The sequence below is a fragment of the Montipora capricornis genome, chromosome 9 (genome assembly GCF_036669925.1).
Source record: "Montipora capricornis isolate CH-2021 chromosome 9, ASM3666992v2, whole genome shotgun sequence".
Taxonomy (NCBI): domain Eukaryota; kingdom Metazoa; phylum Cnidaria; class Anthozoa; order Scleractinia; family Acroporidae; genus Montipora; species Montipora capricornis.
Genome location: NC_090891.1, coordinates 18282653 through 18304881, shown reverse-complemented (window position 1 = coordinate 18304881; position 22229 = coordinate 18282653). Strand labels below are relative to the sequence as shown.

General features: G+C 40.3%; 2 protein-coding genes across 2 annotated transcripts in view; one reads left to right on the top strand and one right to left on the bottom strand.

Moving 5' to 3' along the window:
* Window positions 1-386: 386 nt before the first annotated feature.
* On the top strand, window positions 387-16757 carry LOC138017396 (tryptophan 2,3-dioxygenase-like). Its single transcript, XM_068864491.1, has 13 exons — window positions 387-459; window positions 553-625; window positions 5573-5666; window positions 6310-6383; window positions 6876-6941; window positions 7241-7302; window positions 7674-7749; window positions 10482-10538; window positions 11183-11237; window positions 12898-12955; window positions 13721-13800; window positions 14224-14314; window positions 15598-16757. The coding sequence occupies exons 1-13, from the start codon at window positions 434-436 to the stop codon at window positions 15833-15835; spliced, it is 1050 nt and encodes a 349-aa protein (XP_068720592.1). The 5' UTR covers window positions 387-433; the 3' UTR covers window positions 15836-16757.
* Window positions 16758-18679: 1922 nt separating this feature from the next.
* Window positions 18680-22229, bottom strand: part of LOC138015412 (cathepsin O-like) — a 21948-nt gene continuing 18398 nt past the window's right edge. Inside the window, exon 12 of the mRNA XM_068862436.1 lies at window positions 18680-21732. Coding sequence (XP_068718537.1) covers window positions 21698-21732 — 35 coding nt within the window. The 3' untranslated portion in view covers window positions 18680-21697. The remainder of the gene's footprint in view (window positions 21733-22229) is intronic.

Sequence of the window (22229 nt, the reverse complement as noted above, 5' to 3'; positions counted from 1 at the left end):
GTTCATGATTCTTCGTTTCCGGTTTGTGTGACGTAAGAGTCTTTTGTGTGTTATCCAATCAGAGAAACATCCAGATTCTGGATGTTCGACAACAGGCCAATGAATAGATTTGTGTAAGGCCTTCCTTTCCTTCTCTCTCTGACCCCCTGACCCCCTACCCCTCAGGAAGGACTGATACTCAGCTTAGCTTCAGCCCAAAAGGATGCAGAATAGTGACCAATTGAAAAACATTTTAGGCTAAAAACATGCAACACAGCCCACAAGGATGTACAAGACGTACAATAGTGACCAATTGAAAAACACTTTAGCCTTTCAAACATGCAACACAGCCCAGAAGGATGTACAATACTATAGTGACATTTTTGTCCTACATCACCCTTCATAAGTGCACCACCGCAGATGAGTGTAACCTCGCGACGAAATATTCATCACCATGAGCTGCCCTTGCGCCTCCAACTTGTATGAACGTTTTCTGCATTTCGTGTTTGCTTGAATTTCTATTTTCGCACGTGTACGTCGAATAATGCTTCACTTCTGTGTTCCATTCAACAGTGATGGCGAAGCAAGCCCCCCAAGTGGAGAAAATGCCGACGACAAACGGATGTCCTACAGCGATTATCTTCAGGTAAGCTTGACTAAATAGGATCAAAAGTGTATTAATTAAATTTTCTTGGCATTTTTACACTTGTTTGTAAACGTAGCGGTTTTTCTTTTACGGTTAAAAATACAAATTGCTATGATTGCATGATTACATTCATGAACTTCGAATGCAAGTTTGAAGTCTCAATTATAGATAGTCTACTGAGTTATGCCAGAATCCGGAATCACAGGTCATTGTTTTACCAATACAGAGAGTAAAAACTATCCTAAACATTCATAAAAGCTAACCTTAGGCCTAAAAACGTTTGTTTAGGCCTAATGAGGCCTAAGGTTAGCTTTTATGAATGTTTAGGATATTTTTTACTTTCTGTATTGGTAAAACAATGACCTGTGATTCCGGATTCCGGGTTTTAGGGTTGCCTGTTATGTCAACTTTAATATGCGCATACTGAAAGGATGATGTTACGTGCAGGAATAACCAAGAGATGTTCGCAAACAAGGCATGAATGAAAATAACTCCCGAGTACGATATAAGGCACGCAACAAAAGTGTGACAACAAGCAGTTACCCTTTTTCAACTATTATTTAATTAGTTTTACACTGTTACAATTATTATTACTTTTAAGCAGTTCGTAAAGCAAAGCGGGCTTACTGTCTTTCATGGCCATACAGGTATTATCTTGATCAACTTCGAACTCCATGTTCCACTGATTGTAGACAATTCTTGACCTTCCCGATTCACTGGATTCTTTGTGTACACAAACTCTCACGAAGGACTTAACGAGATGCTTCCGTGACGCATACTCTGGGTTGCCTGTGGTACGTGTCACAGAAAACCAGAAGGCACTGAATTGTGTGGTATTGAACTAGAGCATTCTAGTCTCTGAAGAATAACAAATAAAAGAGAAGCGAGAGACATTGGCTTCTGGGCTGACATGTTGATAACACAACTTCTTTTCACCACAAGTTTAAGCGTACCCTCTGAGCATCTGACAGCTTTGTAATCACTGAAGTTAACCCTGTCCGGCGGGGTTAGTGTCTGGACGGGAGACCAAAACAATATACACCTCATAAAACAGAAGCATCGGACCCAAAATACTATTAACGCTAACAAATGCGAACTCAGCAAGGTACAAATTTTGTTAACTCGCTTTATGCAAAACAAGAACATCATTCTAAAAGCTTATTCTAAGCAAAAAGTAGGTTCTGGAGGTAATTTTGAGAGTGGAAATCAAGGTTACGCGGCAGACGGCAAATACAAACTCACCATTTAATTCAGTTAACACACAAGAAAGACATGAAAATGCTTTACTATTGCCATAAAAACTATCCGGTTAAGCTCGCATATCATAAAACATGATGAATTCATAAAGGCCACCTTTTCCAGCGAACAATTTTTTGAAACAAACAACATATTTGCTATTAGAGGCAAAAACCCCTTGTGTTTCATTATACGTGCGTGAAGAGAAGAAACTCAGTCGTGTCAAATATGCGCACTGAAACCAAATGGAAAATTCTCTGGTAACTTATGGGTTCAAGAAAGACAGAGAATGAATCGAACACCTTAAGTGGATCTGTGATCAACTCTGCACAGTCTTCAGGTAAAAAAAAAATTGGAAATGTGACAGCCAAGAATTATTTGAAAGAAAGCTTGTCGTCTATTTTGTGCTTCATTATTCAAGGAAAAGGTTCTTCATGGAAACGGTTAGGCTCGATTTCCGCCGCTCACTCGAGTTCGGGTATCCTCCCCGAGAAGAGACGGCTGGACGCGTGAGGGATAGATTGTGTCTGTGACGTAATTTCAAAATATAATTTATGCGAAGTCAATAGTTGCGGGGAAATAGCATTAGACATCCCAAAAACACTGATTTTAAGAAAACAGAAATTACATAACAATACTTAAAACGTCTGTGCGAAGTTTCCAGATGATACGAGCTTGAGTTTGTGGTTAAATGATCAGAATGATCAATGTGAGTTTGAATTCAACAGGCGAATCATCAAAAAAATCTTCGGCGGCTTCAGCTCTCGGTCGACCTCATCGGCCCCCTCGTTTTGCCACCAATAAACTCAGCAGTACTTTCAATTGATCTTGAGGAATTTTACTTGCTCTTACATTAGCGAAGTATGAGGAGAAAATTGCAATAGAAATGGATTTGAAAGCTGTATTTTGACCTTGGCGCTAACTGGAAAATCAGTGAAGTTTGCGAACTCAGGCCGAAGAAAACGACACAGTTCCCATTCTCCAGCTTCTCGAACACTTTTCGTTGTCGCAATCTTCGATGTCTCCTACCTTAAAAGCACTGTAAACCTCGAACATGCCGGGTCAAAGAATACCTTTGCAGCCAAAACATATAATTTATGCCAGACGGATTTGTGCAGGCGAGTTTCTGATTGGCGGAGATTGACAATGGCTTACCTCACGCGTCCAGCCGAGATTTCGGGAGTGAGCGCTGGCTCATTTCCCGAAGCAGCGGCTGGTAATCGAGCCTAGGAAACGGTTTGATCCTGAAATTTTAGTTTGTTGTAATATTGGGCATATTTGACACGATTGAGTTTTTTCTCTTTCGTCTGCTGGTATGACTTCTGGGTGACCCCTTAAATGGTCTTAATGACCCCCCAACTTGAAAAAAATTGTCTGGAACGGTGCACGTACCACAGGCAACCCAGTGTACTCTCACGGAGGGTCTAGTTGAAACTAACAGAAGCCCAGACAATAACGTGCCTGCTGCCCGTCAGGAAAAACCCCCTTTTTAGAGGAAACCTGAACCCTCCCGAATGCAGAACCAGGCACTTAACAAATACCCCGAGGGTGAGGGGTGGCAAATCCAACAACTGTAAGATAACAAAATAAATCAAAACGACATCGATAAAAAATCTCGAAACGAGAGCACGGTTGGCAGCAACGTTTATAGTCTCCTTCGCAGCCGCTCGGGCCGGAGTCACGCAACGCTCCCCGTCACCACGCGGCTGCTTCAAACCGACATGCATTCCTTTCTCTTTGTTTTGCGCTTTTGTTTGCTCGGACCAATGAACCTCGTTTATTTGTCATTGTATACGCTTCGTGGGGACGGGGAGCGTTGCGTGACTCCGGCCCGAGTGGCTGCGAAGGAGACTACAGCAACGTCAGCATAGAATGGCTCGACTCAGCAAAATCCCGCCCTTACTCCCTTATAGTACTTGCGTCGCCATAGAAACTGTCAAAAACCGGCGAACCGTGAAAACAACTTGCTGCTATTCTTCGAATTGCGGTAAATAACATGCATTTCCGTGATACGATCGGATCGCGGAAGGTCTTCCCTAACTCCAAATACCTGGATCTTTATGCACTTACGACGTGCGAGCGAAAAAATAACAAACAAATAAACAAACCACTTTTACTATTCCGACATGAAATGTTGAAAGACTAAACTATGAATTGAATTAAAATAGCTGAAATAGCTTGATGCCAAATGAAACTAAACTAGCTGTGAGTGATGGCCATCAGAAAGCATGTGCGTATCAGAGAAAGTTGACACGATTAAAATCGCGAAACGTGACAACTTAGCTACGATTTCAGTGTGTACTTAGATTTCTGGGTCAAATACAAGTCATATATACCCGGAAATGCTTTGTCAAATACAATTCAGCATGAATAATTAAATTATTTACATATTGAGAAGCGAAGGAATATATTTCATTCTATAGCTAGGGCGAGTATTTTAAGAGTAGGCTCTTCTTATTTTCAGATGAGCGACTCGAAGAAGTTAAAAGAAGCTCTTGTTAACAATAATCCTGATTTATGTTCAAAACTAAAAAGCAAATATTGTCAACAAATAAAAATCAATCAGTCATTTCGAAGATTCAAGGAGCTGCCACAAGATTTCTTGGCTCAGTCTCTAGTTCCATGTGATGCTTCACCAGACTTGATCACTTGTAAAGTAATTGGAGATGGAAATTGCTTGTACCACACCATTTCCGGGTCTTTGGTTAATTAATTAATTCTGGGCTCCTGAAAAAAATCACTCAGGCTACTAACTTTTAATGTTGGAAGCCCGAAGGTCTCCCAGAAAATTTCCTTAGGCAGCACCCTTGCAAGTTGCATGAAACGATTCACAGGGTAACAGCGCCTTAAGTCCTATTCTCCTAGGAGTCAATGGTTTAACCCTTGTGGTTCCTTTGCGCCTCCTTTCTTTATTGTTTTACCAACAATCTTCTATTTGTAACTGTAGTCAAAGTTGTCTGCGAACAAGAAACATAAATTTACTAAAGTGCTACTATGATAAAATGTTTATGCCTTGAATTTTTAGGTATGTCACATAGAATGCCAGGGAAGATTAAAAACGCCGTTTACCATTCGGAAGTATCAGCATTGGTTCCAGAAATATTTAAGTTTGAAAATGTGTAAAATATGAAATTGAGAGGGTTGATGACGTCATTCACTCAACCCATTATAACATCAAGTATATAAATAGAGCTTATAATCTCGGTCAAGAGATCATTGAAACTTGGTAGGCTTATAGTTTTACAGGCAACACACCTATGGCTATAAAGAAATTGGTTCCCATTGGCAACTCATTCTTTTCCAGTCTCCTCCAACCTGATTTCAATATTTTTGGTGATCTTAAAGCATATTTATATTCTTGCAGGATCATGCAGATGGTGCACTGTTGGCAAATATCAAAACAGAATGCCAAAGGTGGCGTGAGATGTCTTTCTTCATCACATTTGATCAAAATGTGGTTGAGTTTATAATGTCATCACTTTGCCAATTTGCATATTTTAGAACCTTGAATATCTCTGGAACAAAAAGAGATCCGTGTATTTGAAAATAGTAAACAGCATTCTTCTTCTTGTACAGACAACATGTTTGTCTTAATGCTGTACTTTCTATTTTTTGGTCACATATACCCCTAATAAGAATGAATGGAATGTCAATTCAAATTAAATTTGTTATTTGTAATGTTCGATGGTACATGGTAAATTTCTTTTATAGCTGACAACTCTTCTTGACTGCCAGAACCCAATTAGTGACCAAAAAGGAGATTCACCAGTTCACGATGAACTCCTGTTCATTGTCGTACATCAAGGTATTTATTTTTTGCTGCTTATAACTGTATATATTTAAAAGTTGCATTGAGTAATAAAATTATTAAGGTGTCAGGGTTTTACAGTAAGGCAGAAGTGCTGAATATCAACTTGTTATTTTGAACAGAAGCGTACATGACCTTGAAGCATGTAACTTGCAACTCTTTTCCTTGGAAAAAAGCTGACGATTTTAGAACACAATGTTATGCCCAAATACAGACAAAAATAAGATTGAAGCTGAAGATGCACAGGAAAATGCGCGAGCTATGTTACATCCAAATAAGGACATTCAGTTTAAACTCAAAAAACCCTAGCTCTGAACTAGAATGTGATTAAGAGTTAAAATTAACTTAAAGCACTCTGGATAAAATGACCAGTGTACCCTTCTTAGAGGAGAGTGGGCAAAACCAACAAACACAAAGCTCAATTAATGTTATGCCAAGTCCATGAATTATTGATCGTAGGTCACTTGATTGCCAGGAAAGCAGATGCTATTTAATTACCATGGACAGTGCCAACACTGCTCTTATAGTAATTGTAATTTGTAATTTCTTTGTATATTATGTTACTTGGACTTTAAGGTTTACTGAAAGCTCTTGTAAATTTATTTTGCCGGCTTGCACATCTTTTTTTCTTCTTTTGTAGCCTATGAGCTTTGGTTCAAACAGATTATCCACGAGCTGGATTCCATCAGGGAAATGTTCACTATTGAGCAACTGGTACAAGTTCTCCTTTCTGTATTTCAGATAAGATTATTCTTTAGTAGCTAGTTATAATTATGTATTGTGTGTCTCAATGCAGACATTGTTACACTTGAAGTTGCTAAATGAGCTGCCATTTAGAATTAACTCCCACTGGTTCAAGGCTTTGCTAGTAGAGTTTGAGTTCGCAGCAGCCCCTTGTAGACTGGCTTTTTTTTCAGGCTGCTCAACCCATTGACCCCAGGGAGACTAAGTCTAATAACAGATTTCACTCTGTCTGACGCCAGGCGATTTCATTCGCCAACAGGGGGTGTCCTAGAGTTTGAGGTGTGAATAAGTTGAGCAGTCAAAAATGTCCCCTCCATTAAGCTACGGCTTAACATGCGATGATCTCTAAATTCAATGACTGTACTCAATTTCCTCTGTTCAAATATATGAACGCTTCATACATTCTATAGCATTAACTTGTCCTTTACTATCTATCAACTCCTTGAAATTTAATTGTTTTAGGGTGTGGATGAAAGAAAGGTGCTTGTGTTAGTCTCAAGACTTAACCGCATTGTGAAGATTCAAAAGGTGAGTTACACGACGGATAATTTTTTGCATTCATCTTTTGTGGAAACTTGTGTGTTTCTTATCTTTGTGTGTTCATTTGGGGTCCTGCAAAGCATTGTTCTTGCATTCATTTGCTAACTTGCCAGGAATTTGAATGTAAGTGAGGCAAGAGTTGTAGAACTTGGAATTTCTTAGGTGTTCTCTGCGCCAGCAGCACCATGGTATCTTTAAAGATTGGCATCGTTTTAGTCATCAGCAAACGTTCTTAAAGTTGGATTGACTTAAGCCTTTACATTTCTTTTTTTTTTTTAACTCCTCAGCTTTTACGTGACCAGATTATGATTTTGGAGACCATGACACACTTGGACTTCATGGAATTTAGGTCAGTGATGATAAACTTGAATGATTAAAAAAAATTAATAGTAATCAAGACGTAATGAAACAGAGATATTCTGATGGCATGGGCGCCCCCCCAACAAGGTTTGGCATGAATGAGATGAGGAATGTTTTTGATGCACTAGCACGAGTGTAGAATAGAATCTTTATTTATACACGATAAGAATTAAAGCTAAAAAGCTTTTGGGGTTGTGTACTTAACAAAATAATAATTATTACTTGTCCAATTAAAAACTATTAATTATAACTAAACTAAGTAAGAAACTAATACGACTTATACCTAAAGACTCCCATTGTGTGACTAACTATAGTAACTGAGAACAAAGTGGCTATCTCCAGAAACTTGTTCAATTGTAGAGATCACCTGGCTCCATCATCAGGTTTTGAAAGCCTTCAATTCAGACTCATCGAGAATAAATTAGGGATCAACAAGGTACGAAAGTCAACGATAAACAATGATTTTTTAGGAGCTCGGTTTTTTCCCCTCACCTTCCCTCGCCTTCACTATCTGAGAGCCTGGAACAGGTTACATTTGGTCATGAAGAATGGCTTTCAAGTCGGCGTCTGTATGTGCGTCTGTTCCAGTCAACCTCAACCTAACTCGAGGGTTTTTCTCCGGGTACTCCGGTTTTCCTCCCTCATCAAAATCGACTAACAGCCATTTACATCTGGCTGTGGCTGTGTTCTACCACATCAGACTTGGACCGTATAGACTGCCTGGCAGAGGGGCCTGTTCCTTTCGGCTTGATATCATGAGCTGCGCCCTTCGACCGGTCCTGCGGCCCGTTTCTCGAAAGTCCCGAAACTTTACGGGCTATTTTCGGGTGTCACAATTCCCTTTGGATCTCAGGAATGGAGGGGATTTAAGTCGTCAAACTTTACAGTTATTTTTCTTTTTTTTAATTAACTTCAAAACGCGTTAAAAGATGGGCTCTCCAAAATAAGCGGTTAGCAGTTTCACAAATGGCTGATCGGGCCCGAAAAGTTTTCGGGACTTTCGAGAAACGGGCCCATGAAGACTGCAAACTCGAGGCTAAATGCGTCACAACCCGCTATGTAAGCACTTGTGTAAGTGCAGTGCTATCGCAGTCATGGGTTTGAGTCCCTTTCAAACCTACTGTAGGTTTTCGCAACTGCTCAATCCTAAATTGCGATAGAATGACAACCGCAGCTCAAAAATATGAAAAAGTTCATGATATTCTCTATACAACATACACTTATTTTTTGTTCAACAGACTCACAGAATTCGTCACAATTATCAAGACTACAGGTGAGAGCACGAGTTGATTGTTGTAACAGGTCGTCCGATGTGAAAGAATCCGGAATCCAGCATGGAATCCAGAATCCACTCCAGGATCCATTTCGATGGAACCTGTGAGTTTGGAATCCGGAATCCACGACTCGGATCAAGGATCCACCAGTCGGGATCCGGATTCCATGGGCTAAGATCTGTAATCCGAGGGCCACTTGGAGTCCCCTACATAGGGATCTGTCTTTAGTTTGTTTATTCAGAGTGGGTTAGCCCTGAGGTGCAAGGTTAAGTTTAGAGAGATTTCGCCTCAAGTTTATTTGGAATGACAAACGATAGGCGGCTACGTCACACCCTGCGTGATGCATTGGACATAACTTCGTCTTATTTCACGGGAAATCACTATATACACAGCAGGCTCGCCCAAACGCAGCAGTTGCATAGCTGAACGCACGCGCAAGTGCCAAAACAAGTTTACGTACTCGTTTTACCGGTTCAAATTTAATTTATTCGTCCTTGGCGCTGGACGGCGGCTCACTCAAAGAAAGTAACGGTTGCTTGCAGTGGTTTCTCTCTCGGGAACCGTAGGATAAGCCAACTGCTCGCAGAGTAGCCTAATGTTCGCCGTTTGCCGTGAACGGGCTATGTTAAATCGCACATCCCTGGCTTACGCCAGAGGACCACTCCGGGAACTCTGTTCTCGATCTCTACTTTTTGCGAACAGCCTATGGGTTCTTTAACGTCCCACAGAAGTAATAAACAATTGTTGACGGTGTGAGGTTTATCCTCCTTATGTGAGAAGATTGATCTTAAAGGCGGCACATTGTCCTCATTTCAAAGACTCCATTCTAGGTGTTCCAGGGGTACAAATGTGATCTATATACTGTGTTTCTCACTGATATCACTCTCAAAATTTGTTAGTGAGTTTTTTACAACAGAACCGAGAGGTTGTCATGGTGTTTAACCCATCTTATTTATCCAACCCTGCTTTCAAACAACTCACCCCGATATTTTCCTCCACTAGACTAGTTAAATACAGAAACAGAGAAAAAATGTTTAATATAAATGAAAATTTTGTGTTATCAAGCGATCTGAAAAAGGTAGATTATCCACCCTAAGGAAGATTTTTGGGCTGACTCCTTGGTCGTTAGTTCTTCGTCACAGCGAACGCTTGAAACTTTAGCTCTAAAATCTTTTGGTGTCCAAGGGGCGTACCTGCAACATTGAATTCCACATTTGTAAATAGTAACTGGTTTGAAACCTTCTAATTAGGATTCCTAACACATGATGGCTTAGCGAGCTGAGAGCTTTAAGTACTATCGTGTGTAAATTTGCTGACCGATTGCTTCAGCTGGTAGAGCACCGGTCCATCGTGCAGGGGACTATGGGTCAATGGCGTTGCCTTTATCTCTGTTTTGAGCTCCTTATTTGGTAATGTTTATCTCTCCTGGAAAGGGGACTGGGAGTTACTTTACCATATGGTATAATTTTGTAATAAAGACCTACCAGTGCCTTTTAGCCTCTCTAGTAAGCTTCGGTAAAGAGCAAATTGAAAGACTCTCTGCTCTGTGAAAGACATTAAGTGCGCTGCGGACTCGGATAGTGCGTTTTTAGCTTTCTGATTGGTTCACTCAATCTCTGTTATCAGCTAGATACCGTATGACCTCATCTGGGAACCGATTGCGTCAAGTGTTGCCAAGCTTAAAAATTTGTGCGGGAAGTGAAAGATGGCGGGAAAAAAGTATAATTTAATGAAAATTTGATAAGACAATTATTTCATTCGAGCTTGTTGGACTGGACTGGTTAAAGCCAACGCGCGCTCATATAACAATTGTTAAATATATCGGAAACTTTTTGTTACAATCGTGCAATTTTGTGGTGTTTTTTGAAACCTTATTGCCTGTGGTTGCTTTTAGGATGAAGCGAATGAAGAAGTGAGAGCGAGATTATTGAAGGACGTAAAAAAGCAAGCGGTCAGTAAAGGAGTAAATGTTCAAACAAGAGTATAATTGTCTTTTGAAAGACGCTTTTAGTTGATATGATAGATTGAAAATGGAAACTTTTGTCGAAAGGAAATAGTATACTAAGCACCTTTTTCATTTGTGTTATTTGGTCAAACCCTCGATTTTTCCGTGACTTTTTTAAACGTTGGCATCTGCATGGGTCATAAGGTCCAAATTCGAAGAAAGGCACAACCAGTAAAATGAGACTATAGTGTCGTTAAATCAACAGCCAGTACAGGACTGCTTAAAAACACTGTTAAATCGAGAGCAATAAGTGGCTAGACCATCACCCCTTTCAACGTTTCGTCTTTCGATCGTCGAGTCTCTTAATTTTTTTAAACCTCGCTTGACGTGCGATACACGTAGGTCTTGTTTCAAGGAGCATTAATTTCGCCCGATTAAGCAGGAATCTGGTAGAGATTGTAGTTTGAAGGTTTTAAGCTTTTTAAAGAAGTCAATTTGAGAAGTAAATGGTTCCGTAGACTTCCTAAGAAAGAGACTGCCGTGCAAGTCATAGGATGAAGAAGAAGGATTTGGAAGAATGAATCATCGGCCGTGTAATACATTTTCGTCAACTGGTCCATGATTTAACGCCTGTGACGTTTCGATTACAGGACAACTTTGAGACAGTCTTCAATGAGGAGAGACACAACCAACTTGTTGCCCGAGGTAATGCAGTATTTAAGTTCGCATCTCGTTTTGTAATCCGACACCATCTCATTCCTCTTTCAATTGTTGTTCTGTCAATTCCAATCATCCATACCCTAAGTTCAAATGATTTAAAAAGCTACTGCGATTTCCCTCACCCCCCCCCAAAAAAAAAAACAAAAAAAACAAAAAACAAAAAAAGAAACAAAACAAAAAACAAAAAAACAAAAAACAAAAAAAAAGCAAAAAAAACAAAAGAAAACAAAGACAAAGAACAAAAATAAAATAACTTTTTCAATTGTAGAAATTTCTTTTGCTTATCCATAGCTTATGTAGTATTGGAAGGAAATAGATCTGACTTGTCCTTTTCCCTTGTATAAGCCCACATACCCATATAAACCCCCGAATCAGTTTTAACAGAGAAGGATTGGACACTATTCTCTTAAATTTCTTTTTTCGCCAAAAGCAGGTGATTCCTTGTGGTTACACTTTGGCCTATACTTATGAAACGCGCGGTTTGGTTTACACGATAATTCTCGTCGTGACATAAGCATAAACTTGGAAAGCTTCAGCTTCAGTCATTGTGCGCCCATCATCATCGTCATCTTATTTCAATGTTTAAATTTATCAAATTGAAGAAATACACAGCCCGCGTATAGCAAAGCTAATCGAAGCGGCCAGTGTACACGTAACTTACAATTAAATTTAGCAAAATAGATTAATAGTAAATCAGGTAAAGAAATAATTGAATAAAATAAAAAGAAAATAAATAGGTATACACATACATTCACAGATAGGTACTATTTACGTAGATAAAGCAAAAACCTATAAGAGGACATGAAACATAAGAAAGTAATATGACAGCTAGAATGTGATTAATTATAACTCAATATTAACTGGTAATGTTTAAGATTAACGTTGAGACATCACCATAATCATTCTCATCACCAAAAACCGCAAGTAAAAATTGGTGAATTTTGTTTTTGGAAGGTTTTTTTTCCAAGTGTGCGCGAGTCAGACTTCAGGCAATTCCATAGCTTAGCTCCGAAAATGAAAAGCGCCCCAACCTAATTTTCGAACAACAAAATGTGTGTTAAGGGCCATTTTAATTGTTGCGTGTGTAGTGTGTCCGATGCTTGCATATTTCTTTGTTTGTTTGTCGTTTAGTGTCTCCCGTGTCGAGAGATCAGTTTGACTTTGGTAGGGAAAGTTTTAGTTCTCTTTCGTCCGAATTATCATTTGTTCTATCTCGGTTCCCTGGTAAGGGCCTCTCGTGAGGTGTAACCATCATGGGTGGAATATATTCTTATGTTATATCGTCATTATCGTTATTATTATCAGACTTATCAAAATCACTATAGTCGTCACTATCGTCATCAACATCCACATCATGAAGTAAAGCCACGATCCTCGCAGTTATGGACGCAATTTTAGCATATGCATAGAGAAGCCTGAAAATTTCAGGACTTCAACGGCGTTTGACCCCGCGACCAGGCTTCTTCCCGTGACCAGGCTTCCCTACGCAATTGCTAAAATTGCGTCCATAACTGCGAGGATCATTTCGTATCCGCAGTTCAGTATATGATTCATTTCATATATCATTTCGTTCATTCGCATCATCATCATCACCATATTATCAGCATAACCCTGATTTCTGTGAACGGCACTTGTTGTTTCATAGGTGAAAGGAGATTCTCTCACAAAGCCATGCAAGGGGCACTTATGATTTACTTTTACCGGTATGAAAGTGCTGCAGAAAGATAAAGTTGATTTATGTACTACTGTGATAACGAATGAAGAGATTTATTTTATTTATTTTTCGATGTTGACTGGCTCGGGGAAACTTTGCAGGGGTCGAACGTATACGAGCTTCCGATCACTAGTTCGGATGCTCTACTACTGAGCTATGGGAGAATCGTGGGAGCCAAGCCATGATCCATAATTCCGATGGTGATTCGGGGATACTCGGAAAAATCCGAGTGCTCCTTTGCAGGAGTCGCATCTACGACTGGCTTGCGATGACTAGTTCTGAGGAAACTCGTGGGAGCAAGGTCCCGTGAGTTAGAGCTGAAGTTGTCGAAACGGTTTGCATACTCGCCGTTTAAATGAATGAATGAGATGGAAATTTCTAACTCCGGTAGAGGAAATGAACACAGGAGATAGTGATAATGATTTTTAAGCGAAATATCGTCTCAGTTATGGAAGCAATTTAAGCAGCTCCAACTAAGCTCCAACTAAGCTGCATTTCTGTAGACTTCCTCAAGGGCTCAATTTTTCTTAACTGCGATGATCTTTCGCCTGGAAAATCGCTTCTTATCGGAAGTCCATCATTCTGTTTAGATTACTCGAAAGTTTTTTTTTCGAGTATTCAATAAGCAATCCGCGTAATTCGATCATTCTAAACTACAACTAATTCTTCCCGGAGGCTACTTCTGAAAGACCGGGTTTCAGATGCGATTTTACTGCCGAAGCAAACTTTGTGCTGTTATCTTTTTTCCTTGCAGTGACGAGCCACGATTCAGTCAACCGTTTCAAGTTCTTCAGTTGCTGATGGACATCGATTCCCATTTGATTAAGTGGCGGTGTAAGTCTTTCACAAAAAATAATTTGTACTAGAAAGGTTCTTAAGCTCTTGTTCGTTTTTTATATACACCTTATACCAAAATGGCCGCCGTTTTAGTATTCTTTTGTTTGATTGCAAATTGGCCCTTTCGGCCTCGTTCAAGGTTAAATGTTCTTTTGAATTTTACATCGAAAGCGGGGCCAAAATGGCCAATTTGCAAGGACACAAAAGAATACTAAGTGGAACTATGTTGTTGTGCTCTTTGCAACGAAGCCGACCCAGTCCCTTGGGTAACGTCAAAAGGGTTAGCGCATGCGCAAAAACCTCGGAAGTTTCCAGGACGACGACCTGGCCTTCAAATCAAAGCCTTGAAAATTAGTGTTTTTTTGTCAATAATATCGTGTTCATAGTTGTCAAACCCATGACTTTTTACGAATTTCACAGATAATCATCTAATGATGGTTCAGAGAATGATTGGCAGCAAAATGGGGACTGGAGGGACATCTGGGTACCAGTACCTCAGAGCCACGGTCAGGTGCGTGCTAAATTATTATTATTTTGTTTCTGTGATGTAATTGATCTCTGTTGTCAGCTTTGATGCTGGTCGTTTTGGAAGTCTGTGATTTCACTGTTCTGTTGGTTTCGTCAATACGTCATTTGCATTTTGCCGATGGTAGTTGGCAACACTCCAGTGAAGTATGTTCTAAGTTTGTAAACCGCCTTTCTGGTGGGTCGTTGGTGGTAGTTTGTACACTGAGTTATAAATTTAGTAGAGTCCCAATCATCTTTGTTCGTCTGCAAATGGTGTTCGGCAGTGTTGTCGTTGGGGTCATCGTTTTTATTCGCCCGTTTGTGTTCAGTCAGCCGTGGTTTCAAATTCCTACCGGTCTCGTCATTGCAAAAGATCATCTGGCAGATGCAGCATGAGATCTTGTAAACTGCTCCTAGTCTGTTGTTGAGTTCGATTTATCTTTCACGTTAGTAAATAACTGCACTAAGGTCTTAATAGGTTTGTGAGCCATGCCTATATTAACTTACCATTCTCCTCCAATCTCTTTGATAAACTGAATGTCTGTATCTGATGTTCTGTCCGTTCAGATGCATGTCTATGGAATTATTTACTTAACGTTTGGTATGCTTCCACACACATCTTTAGACGTGACCGTTAACTATACAACTTCAGACGTGACCGTTAACTATACAACTAACTATATACTAACTATACTAATTAATGATTTAAAGACAATGTGACATGTCTGAAAGCCCGGAACTCCGCGTTAAAGTAAAGGTAAAGTCTCTGCTTACGAGGCAGAAGGCCCATCAGGCCGTCGCTTATCTCCAGTTTCCGTAACATGAAGCGACTAGGAGTATTTCTACTCCCCGTGGATGGGATGCTACTCCATTGCAGGGTTACCCCCAGCATTAAATTCGCCGGTACCCATTTGTACACCTGGGTGGAGAGAGGCACCGTGAGAGTAAAGTGTCTTGCCCAAGAACACAACACAATGTCCCTGACCAGGACCCGGACCCGGACCACTCGATCCGGAGACGAGCACACTAACCATGAGGCCACCGCGCCTCCCACAAACTCCCGTGTTGCATATTAATTCAGCTGCGTACACACGCATTGCATTCTTAAACTATTGAGTCTTTGACGTCATTTTCTCCTCGATCCAGCTCTCTCAAGATTTTAAAGTTAGTAATGGCTGACCATTAAACAGGAAAAGTCCATTAAAAATAAACGGGTTTCTTTTTGATCCAAAGAAGAATAAAATTGTTTTTTGGTCATAGTAACACAGTGATGTTTCCTTTTTCTAGTGATCGCTACAAAGTGTTCGTGGACCTTTTCAATTTGTCCAACTTCCTCATACCACGTAACTTTATCCCGCCACTTAGCTCGTCCATGAAGATACGTTTGCGAGTTTCGCTAGTGGATGGAAAACTTTTTGACAGCGACAGTGCCGTGTGCAGCGACAGCAGTGAGGATGATCAAGTGTCAGCGGTAACTTTAAGGTTAAGCGGCGTCGACATAGGGACCGGCCCAACTGCCGATTAGCTGATTTTTCATTTGTATACAGTCAGTGAAATTTTTATTTGTGAATAGTTAATGAAACTTCAATTAGATTTACTAATCTCGCTAATGTTAGCTCAACGTGTTCTCATTTATCGACCTCTTATTGATTGTATGCATGGTGTGATGAGCCCGTATTATTTGATTTTCATTCTCGCATGTTATTAGGGAGTATGAAACGTGAAGAATGTCACGACGCTTCAACAAGAAAGCCCTTGTGTTAAGAATTGACTGCGTATTTTGCAATTTCTCCGAATATTAGTTGAAGATCAAATGAATATTGGTTTTGTAATCAGGTAGCCGATTTTCTTGGTCGACTAAGATAGGATATTTTTCCAATGTCTTTATAAATTTTTTTTGGTCAACTTCTTCCTTGTATTCTCTTCCAGTAATACGAAATTCAGTTTGCACAACTGCGTTCATATTTTGCATGCAATGAAAGAAGAAAAACCAAGATCATGAAATTCTTTGTACGAGAAAAAATGCACAACGTTTTTGACTAAGAACTTCTAGGGCTCAGTTAAAAAGTCGTTTTTTAACGAAAGAGATGTATAGCAATAGAGCATCCCACCTCTGTTGGGTACGTAGGAATTGTTTTAGAAGTTCGTATTTGATGTAATTCCCTTCGGTTCGGAGAAACGTGACTCGACTTTGTACATTTGTTGTCAAACGTATTTAAACCTCTCTAGGAAATACCACGAGGGCACGAGCTGGAACGGTTTATTTGGCATCCTATCGAGTTTGTAGAACGATGCTGAACGCCGGGTTTGGCAAACAGATATTGGCATTTCTTGAATAGTCATTCCTTGTAGGATATTTAAGAATTCAGTCCGAAACGGTTAACGCACGCCGATGCTTTTGTATTTGCTTATTTTATTGAGAACAAACATTAAAAGGACAGTTTTTATGTGTTGAAGTTTCTTTCGTTTTCAAGTCATGGTTCAGAGGAGACTTGGTCAGGTACATAAATAGACGAATACGGTAAGACTCCCTATTCGGAATTGGACGTCTGTTCAGTTGCGCATGCTCCAGGCGTTTTGTAAAGGCGTAGCAAAGGCGTAGCAGGAGTTGACGAACTTCATGGGGCAAGCTCGTGTTTTGATGCACGCGTGACCTGACTACTTTTCAGTTGTACCAACCCTGCCTAGAAACGGAAGCGAGGCTTCACTTGATCTTATGAAAAAGGCCTTGTGAAAGAAAGATATTTGCGCTTTCCTTTGAATATTCCTATCTTCCCGTAAAAAAAACAACAACAAACTTCATACGACTTTTACCACCCTTTACCTCTTGTTCCTGACTTGGGTTGATGTTAAGCACACTCCCATAACTCTGGACTACTTTTTATTATCCTCCGAATGCCCCATAATACACTTTGTTTGCCCCTCAAATTTTGCATAGCCATTGTTTTCAAATGCTCTTCTTCGGGAAACAATGTATATTCCCAAGAGCATTTGAACACAATGGTTTATGGGAGGGGAGGTGGAGGGGGGGGGGGGGGGAGGAACCAAACAAAGGGTAATTGGGTCATCCGAAAATAAAGAATAGGCCATGTTACAGGCTGCGAGGCTGCCGGTGGCCTTGTATTGACACAGACCTCACTGCTGTTATCATGTAAATTGTGCTGTTGTGATCCTAATTGGTGTTCATTTACATTAGAAAAGCACAAAGGTTTGTATGAAAACAGGGTCGGCAGCCTCGCTTCCCGCATTCTTAGGCCAGGTAACTCAGCTACACCTGTGAATTATTCGCGCGGTGGCCATATTGGCCATAGACAACGGATTTCTTACCCTGAGCCTCGAGTTGAAATGTTTGGGGACGAGTTTCGGTGGGGCAAAACAAAACATAGCCGCCGTGTGATCAAGACCCATTATAGCTATCATGTTAGATACTTAGTTCTTATTAACCGAGCGGGAGGTCTGTATGGGAGAATCTTGACCGAGGTCGCCAGTACAGACCGAACGCAGTGAGGTCTGTACCAGCGACTGAGGTCAAGATTCTCCCATACAGACCGACCTAGCTCGGTTAATAAGATGTTTATTATATGGCAAACAAGTACAATTTAATTCGTTTAATGTAACTGGTTTGTACTAACTGACATTTTGCTTGCGAGCGGCGATGAGTGGCGATGAGCTGAACTTAATTCTGTTAAAGTTTGCTCGTCATCCTCTCTTTTGTCATCATGCTGTTTGGCACTCCCATAAATAAATATTGGTAGAAGAAAATACTCAATATTTTTGCATTTTAGTTTGCATCTTTTCACCGCAAAACATTACCGGTCTAGATGGGAAAATCTAGACCGCGGTCAATATCGATTTTAGCCAATCAAATTCTTGAATTTTGTAGTTCCCAGTACTCGTGAGACAGAGCCATATAATAATATGAAATACAGCATGCGTGAATATCGGAGGAAAAATGTCCGAGCTTTCGTTTTGTTGTGTTCCAGTTAGGTTCGTGTTAGGGTTTTGTTCAAAATTAAAAAAAAAAAAAGGATTGAAAGACGTTTCAAAGCTTTAGTACAAACAGTCGTAATCCAATAAGCTTATCTGGAACTCTTAACAAAGTTGCTTTTGTCCTGGGCTATAGGCAGTAGTTTACGGTCCGTAATCTCCCTGGCCACTTCTGTTTTTCTCCACGTAGCACTCAGGGCAATTGTTATGCATTCGTGTGCTTTGAATTAATGGCGGAAATGGTAAGGCTTCACCGTATACAACGGCTGGCATACCTGTGTCAACATAAGGTGTCAGAGAACCCAACGACTTCGCAAAGAAGCCCGACGGAGTTGAAAGTCATTTTTGAGGGTTTTTACAAAGTGATGGAGACAAAGCCACATGAGATAAAAAGGTGTTCTATTCATTACTTGTAGATTACAATTAATTAACTTGGCGTAATTAATTTTCTTTCTATTTACAATGTCAACTGATAAAATATGGGAAATTAAAAAAAAAATCATTACAAAAAACTTATAAAAATGAAATTCCAGTCATCATAAATTAAGAGATTGAAATGAGTTACAGTCAAACTGTGCAACAGTCGCTCTTCCGTCTTGTCCTAAGTTCAGTTAGAATGAGCGAACGAACAAGGCTCGTTCACTTATCAAGTCGCGAATGTAAGGACTAGTCAGTCAATAGCGACGCCAGAATGAGCAAAAGCAATACAGGAAGATGCAGAACTTGTTGGTAAATAGGGGCCGTTGTTCAAAATTACATAACTTTAAAACCGAATGAAATTATGTTTTACTGATCAAATTTTTTCCCCAAAAAAGTGTTTGTATCAGAAAAAATCAATTTTAGACTCGCTTCTTTTACTTTCAAATTTTCTGGGCACCGCCATCTTGAATAATTGTGAAGTGTTACTCTTACCCTATAGATGGTTTTCAATCACGTGATGAGACGGGCATGTTGGTGCACAAAACAATAGCAAATTATGGCTCATGTTTTGCATAATAATAGGGTCAAATTCCCAGAAGACTTTTTCCTCTATCGTTCTGTGCACCAACATGGTTGCTGTGACGTCAGGTGAAAACCATCTATTGTCCTGACACAAATAGCTTTTGTATAAATAACAATAGTGGACCCGAAACACGTCACAATTATTTAAGATGGCGGCGCCTGTAAAAAAGGCGCTTCTAAAATTACTTTATTTCGGATACAAACGTTTTCATTGACTATAGAGGTTATTTCCTGGGATTTTAAGTTATTTTACGTTGGAATGTAGGTCCCCTTCAAAAAGCTACTGAGTTTGCGCTTTCTTGTGTTTGTTGCTTGGGTCGCTACTGACAACCAGCCTTAAGGAAAGCGTCTATCATGGCATAATTTTAAGCGCAATTGATCATGTTCGGCATGAAAAATGCGCTATATAAGTTTCAATTATTATTATTATTATTATTATTATTTTTCAAAAAATCAGAGGAAAAAAGGCCTTAAAAGTGGCAAAAAGAAAGATGCTGAAAAACGTCATAATGGCCGAGACTGAATTTGAAAGGCCGCTAAAAAACAATCGAGTTGCTACTCAGACTTTTCAGTGGTTTGAAATACTGTTATGGGATATTCGGCCAATCAACACAAAATTAACCAATAAGGGTTCAAATCAGACAAGCAGCGGAAAAACGAGCAGGAGAAACAGGTGAAGGTTACAAGTTCCAAGAAAGGAAAAACGGGTTACAGTTTATTACTCTACCCTGCGAGCAGGCTCTCACAAAGACTGACTTCTCTCCCACTGCAGAGAGACAGCCTGCTTGCAGGCTATCTATACTTCGTGCTGGTCAATCTGCGCCATTGAGAGACCTCGCAGGATTGGTGAAAAAGAAGAAAATAGACGATTAACAAAACAATGGAACCCTTCCATAAGGCATGGATTTCACTCACGACCAAAGCACAAGCGAGAGAACAAGAGATTCACGTCAAATAAAAACGAACTGTAACCCAAGCAATACTAGTCTCGATTACCAGCCGCTGTTTCGGGAAATGAGCCAGCGCTCACTCCCGAAATGTCGACTGCAGGACGCGTGAGGTGAGCCATTGTTAATCTCCGCCAATCAGAAACTCGCCTGCACAAATCGAGCAGGCATGAATTATATTTTTGGTTCAAACTGTGGCTGCGAAGGAATTCTTTGACCCGGCCTGTTCGAGCTTAAAAGTGCTTTTAAGGTGGGAAATATCCAAGATTTCGACAACGGAAAGAGTTCGAGAAGCTGGCATGGAGAATGGTATTGTGTCGTTTTCTACCGCCTGAGTTCGGAAATTTCACTAATTTTCCAGTTGGCGCCAAGGGCAAAATAAGGCTTTGAAATCCATTGCGGCATTGCAATTTCACCTCAGACTTCACTAATGTAAGAGCAAGTAAAATTCCTGAAGATCAATTGAAATTACTGCTGACTGTTTTGGTGGCAGAAAGAGCGGGGCAATGAGGCCGAAAGAGAGCTGAAACGGCCGAGGATTCTGTTGATGATTCGCCGGTTGATTTCAAACTCACATTGATCACTTAACTACAGACTCAAGCTCGCATCATCTGGAAACTTCGCACGGACGTTTTAAGCATTGTTATGTAATTACTGTTTTGTTAAAATCAACGTTCAGTAGGGATGTCTAATGCCATTTCCCCGCAACTATTACCTTCGTATAAATTATATTTTGAATTTACGCCACAGACACAATCTATCACTCACGCGTCCAGCCGCCTCTTCTCGGGGAGGATACCCGAACTCTAGTGTGCAGTGGAAATCGAGTCTAATCATCTCCATGATGTCACTGTATCCTGTGCTCCACTTACGGTAGTGGTACTTGAATGTATCAACAACTTTACCATTCAATTCACCTTCACCTATCGTCATCCCACTTTCATTTGCCGCTTTGTCCTGTGCTTACAACAACGTGTATTTATTTTGTTCAAGGAAATCTTTGCATTCCTTGTCGTAAAATTCTCGGTAGTTGGGTCGGATTTGCACCATTTTGCATCCATGTGAAAACCTGCGATGCGAGTAAAATCTGGGACGGATCTTTTTCCTGTGTTATGTCCTGCTTTCACACAACGCATGTGCACGCAAGCATAAGCTCGAGCTTAAGGAAAAGAAAATGCTTGTACTTTGGCTTGAGTCAAGCCCGTTTTCACGGTAAAATTAAACGCTCTTGTGCTAATGCGTCGCTAAAGAAAATTGGGGCTTAAGTCAATACGGGTGCAGTCTATGAAGATCAAATGAAATCAAAGCTTTAGAAGAAATGCAAACCAAACGGAAAGAAATCATGCACTTCAATTCCCTCTGACAGCCAACTGAAAAAGGTGGAATTTCTGCTGTACATATCATTAGAACGTGTCCTGGAAGCTGATTCTTACAGAGATCCTTCTCTCGTGTTAGACAACAACAAAGGATGGAGAGTCTGCTACACCTAAAAACAACGTCATGAGAGCTGATGAGGGAGTAAAACATAAAAGAAACTTTGCTTTTATCAAGGTAAATCAAACACCGTAAGAATTAGTGAGCTGACGTTTCGAAGGTCACAATTCGCTCTAACGGAGGGCTACGGCTCGTCGCTTCGTTTCCTCCTTTCCGTTTCGTTTCTTTTCGTCGATGCACACCACAAAAATAACCACTCAAAACATCAAAGGACCGTTAAGCCTGGTTTTCATTAGCGACCCAAGCAAAAGCGCATTCATAAGTAGCTTATGCTAGCGAAAACGAACGTTGACATAAGCATCTAGAACGAGTGCTTTAATTGGCTAGACGTAGCAAATTTCCTTGTGCTTATGCTGTGGTTCGTTTTCACACAGCGCAAGCGAACGCAAGTATAAGCACAAGCACAAAGAAAAGGAAAAATTGTGATCCTTGCAATTGTGCTTATGCTAATGCTTGCGTCAACCCCATTTTCACGGTAAAATATGAACT

Excerpts from the sequence above, each read along its gene's own strand:
- LOC138017396 (XM_068864491.1), top strand. The coding sequence starts at position 434 with ATGAGCTGCCCTTGCGCCTCCAACTT. Across the intron at positions 626-5,572 it reads CCTACAGCGATTATCTTCAG|CTGACAACTCTTCTTGACTG; the intron begins GTAAGCTTGACT and ends TTTCTTTTATAG. Across the intron at positions 7,303-7,673 it reads TTGGACTTCATGGAATTTAG|AGATCACCTGGCTCCATCAT; the intron begins GTCAGTGATGAT and ends GTTCAATTGTAG.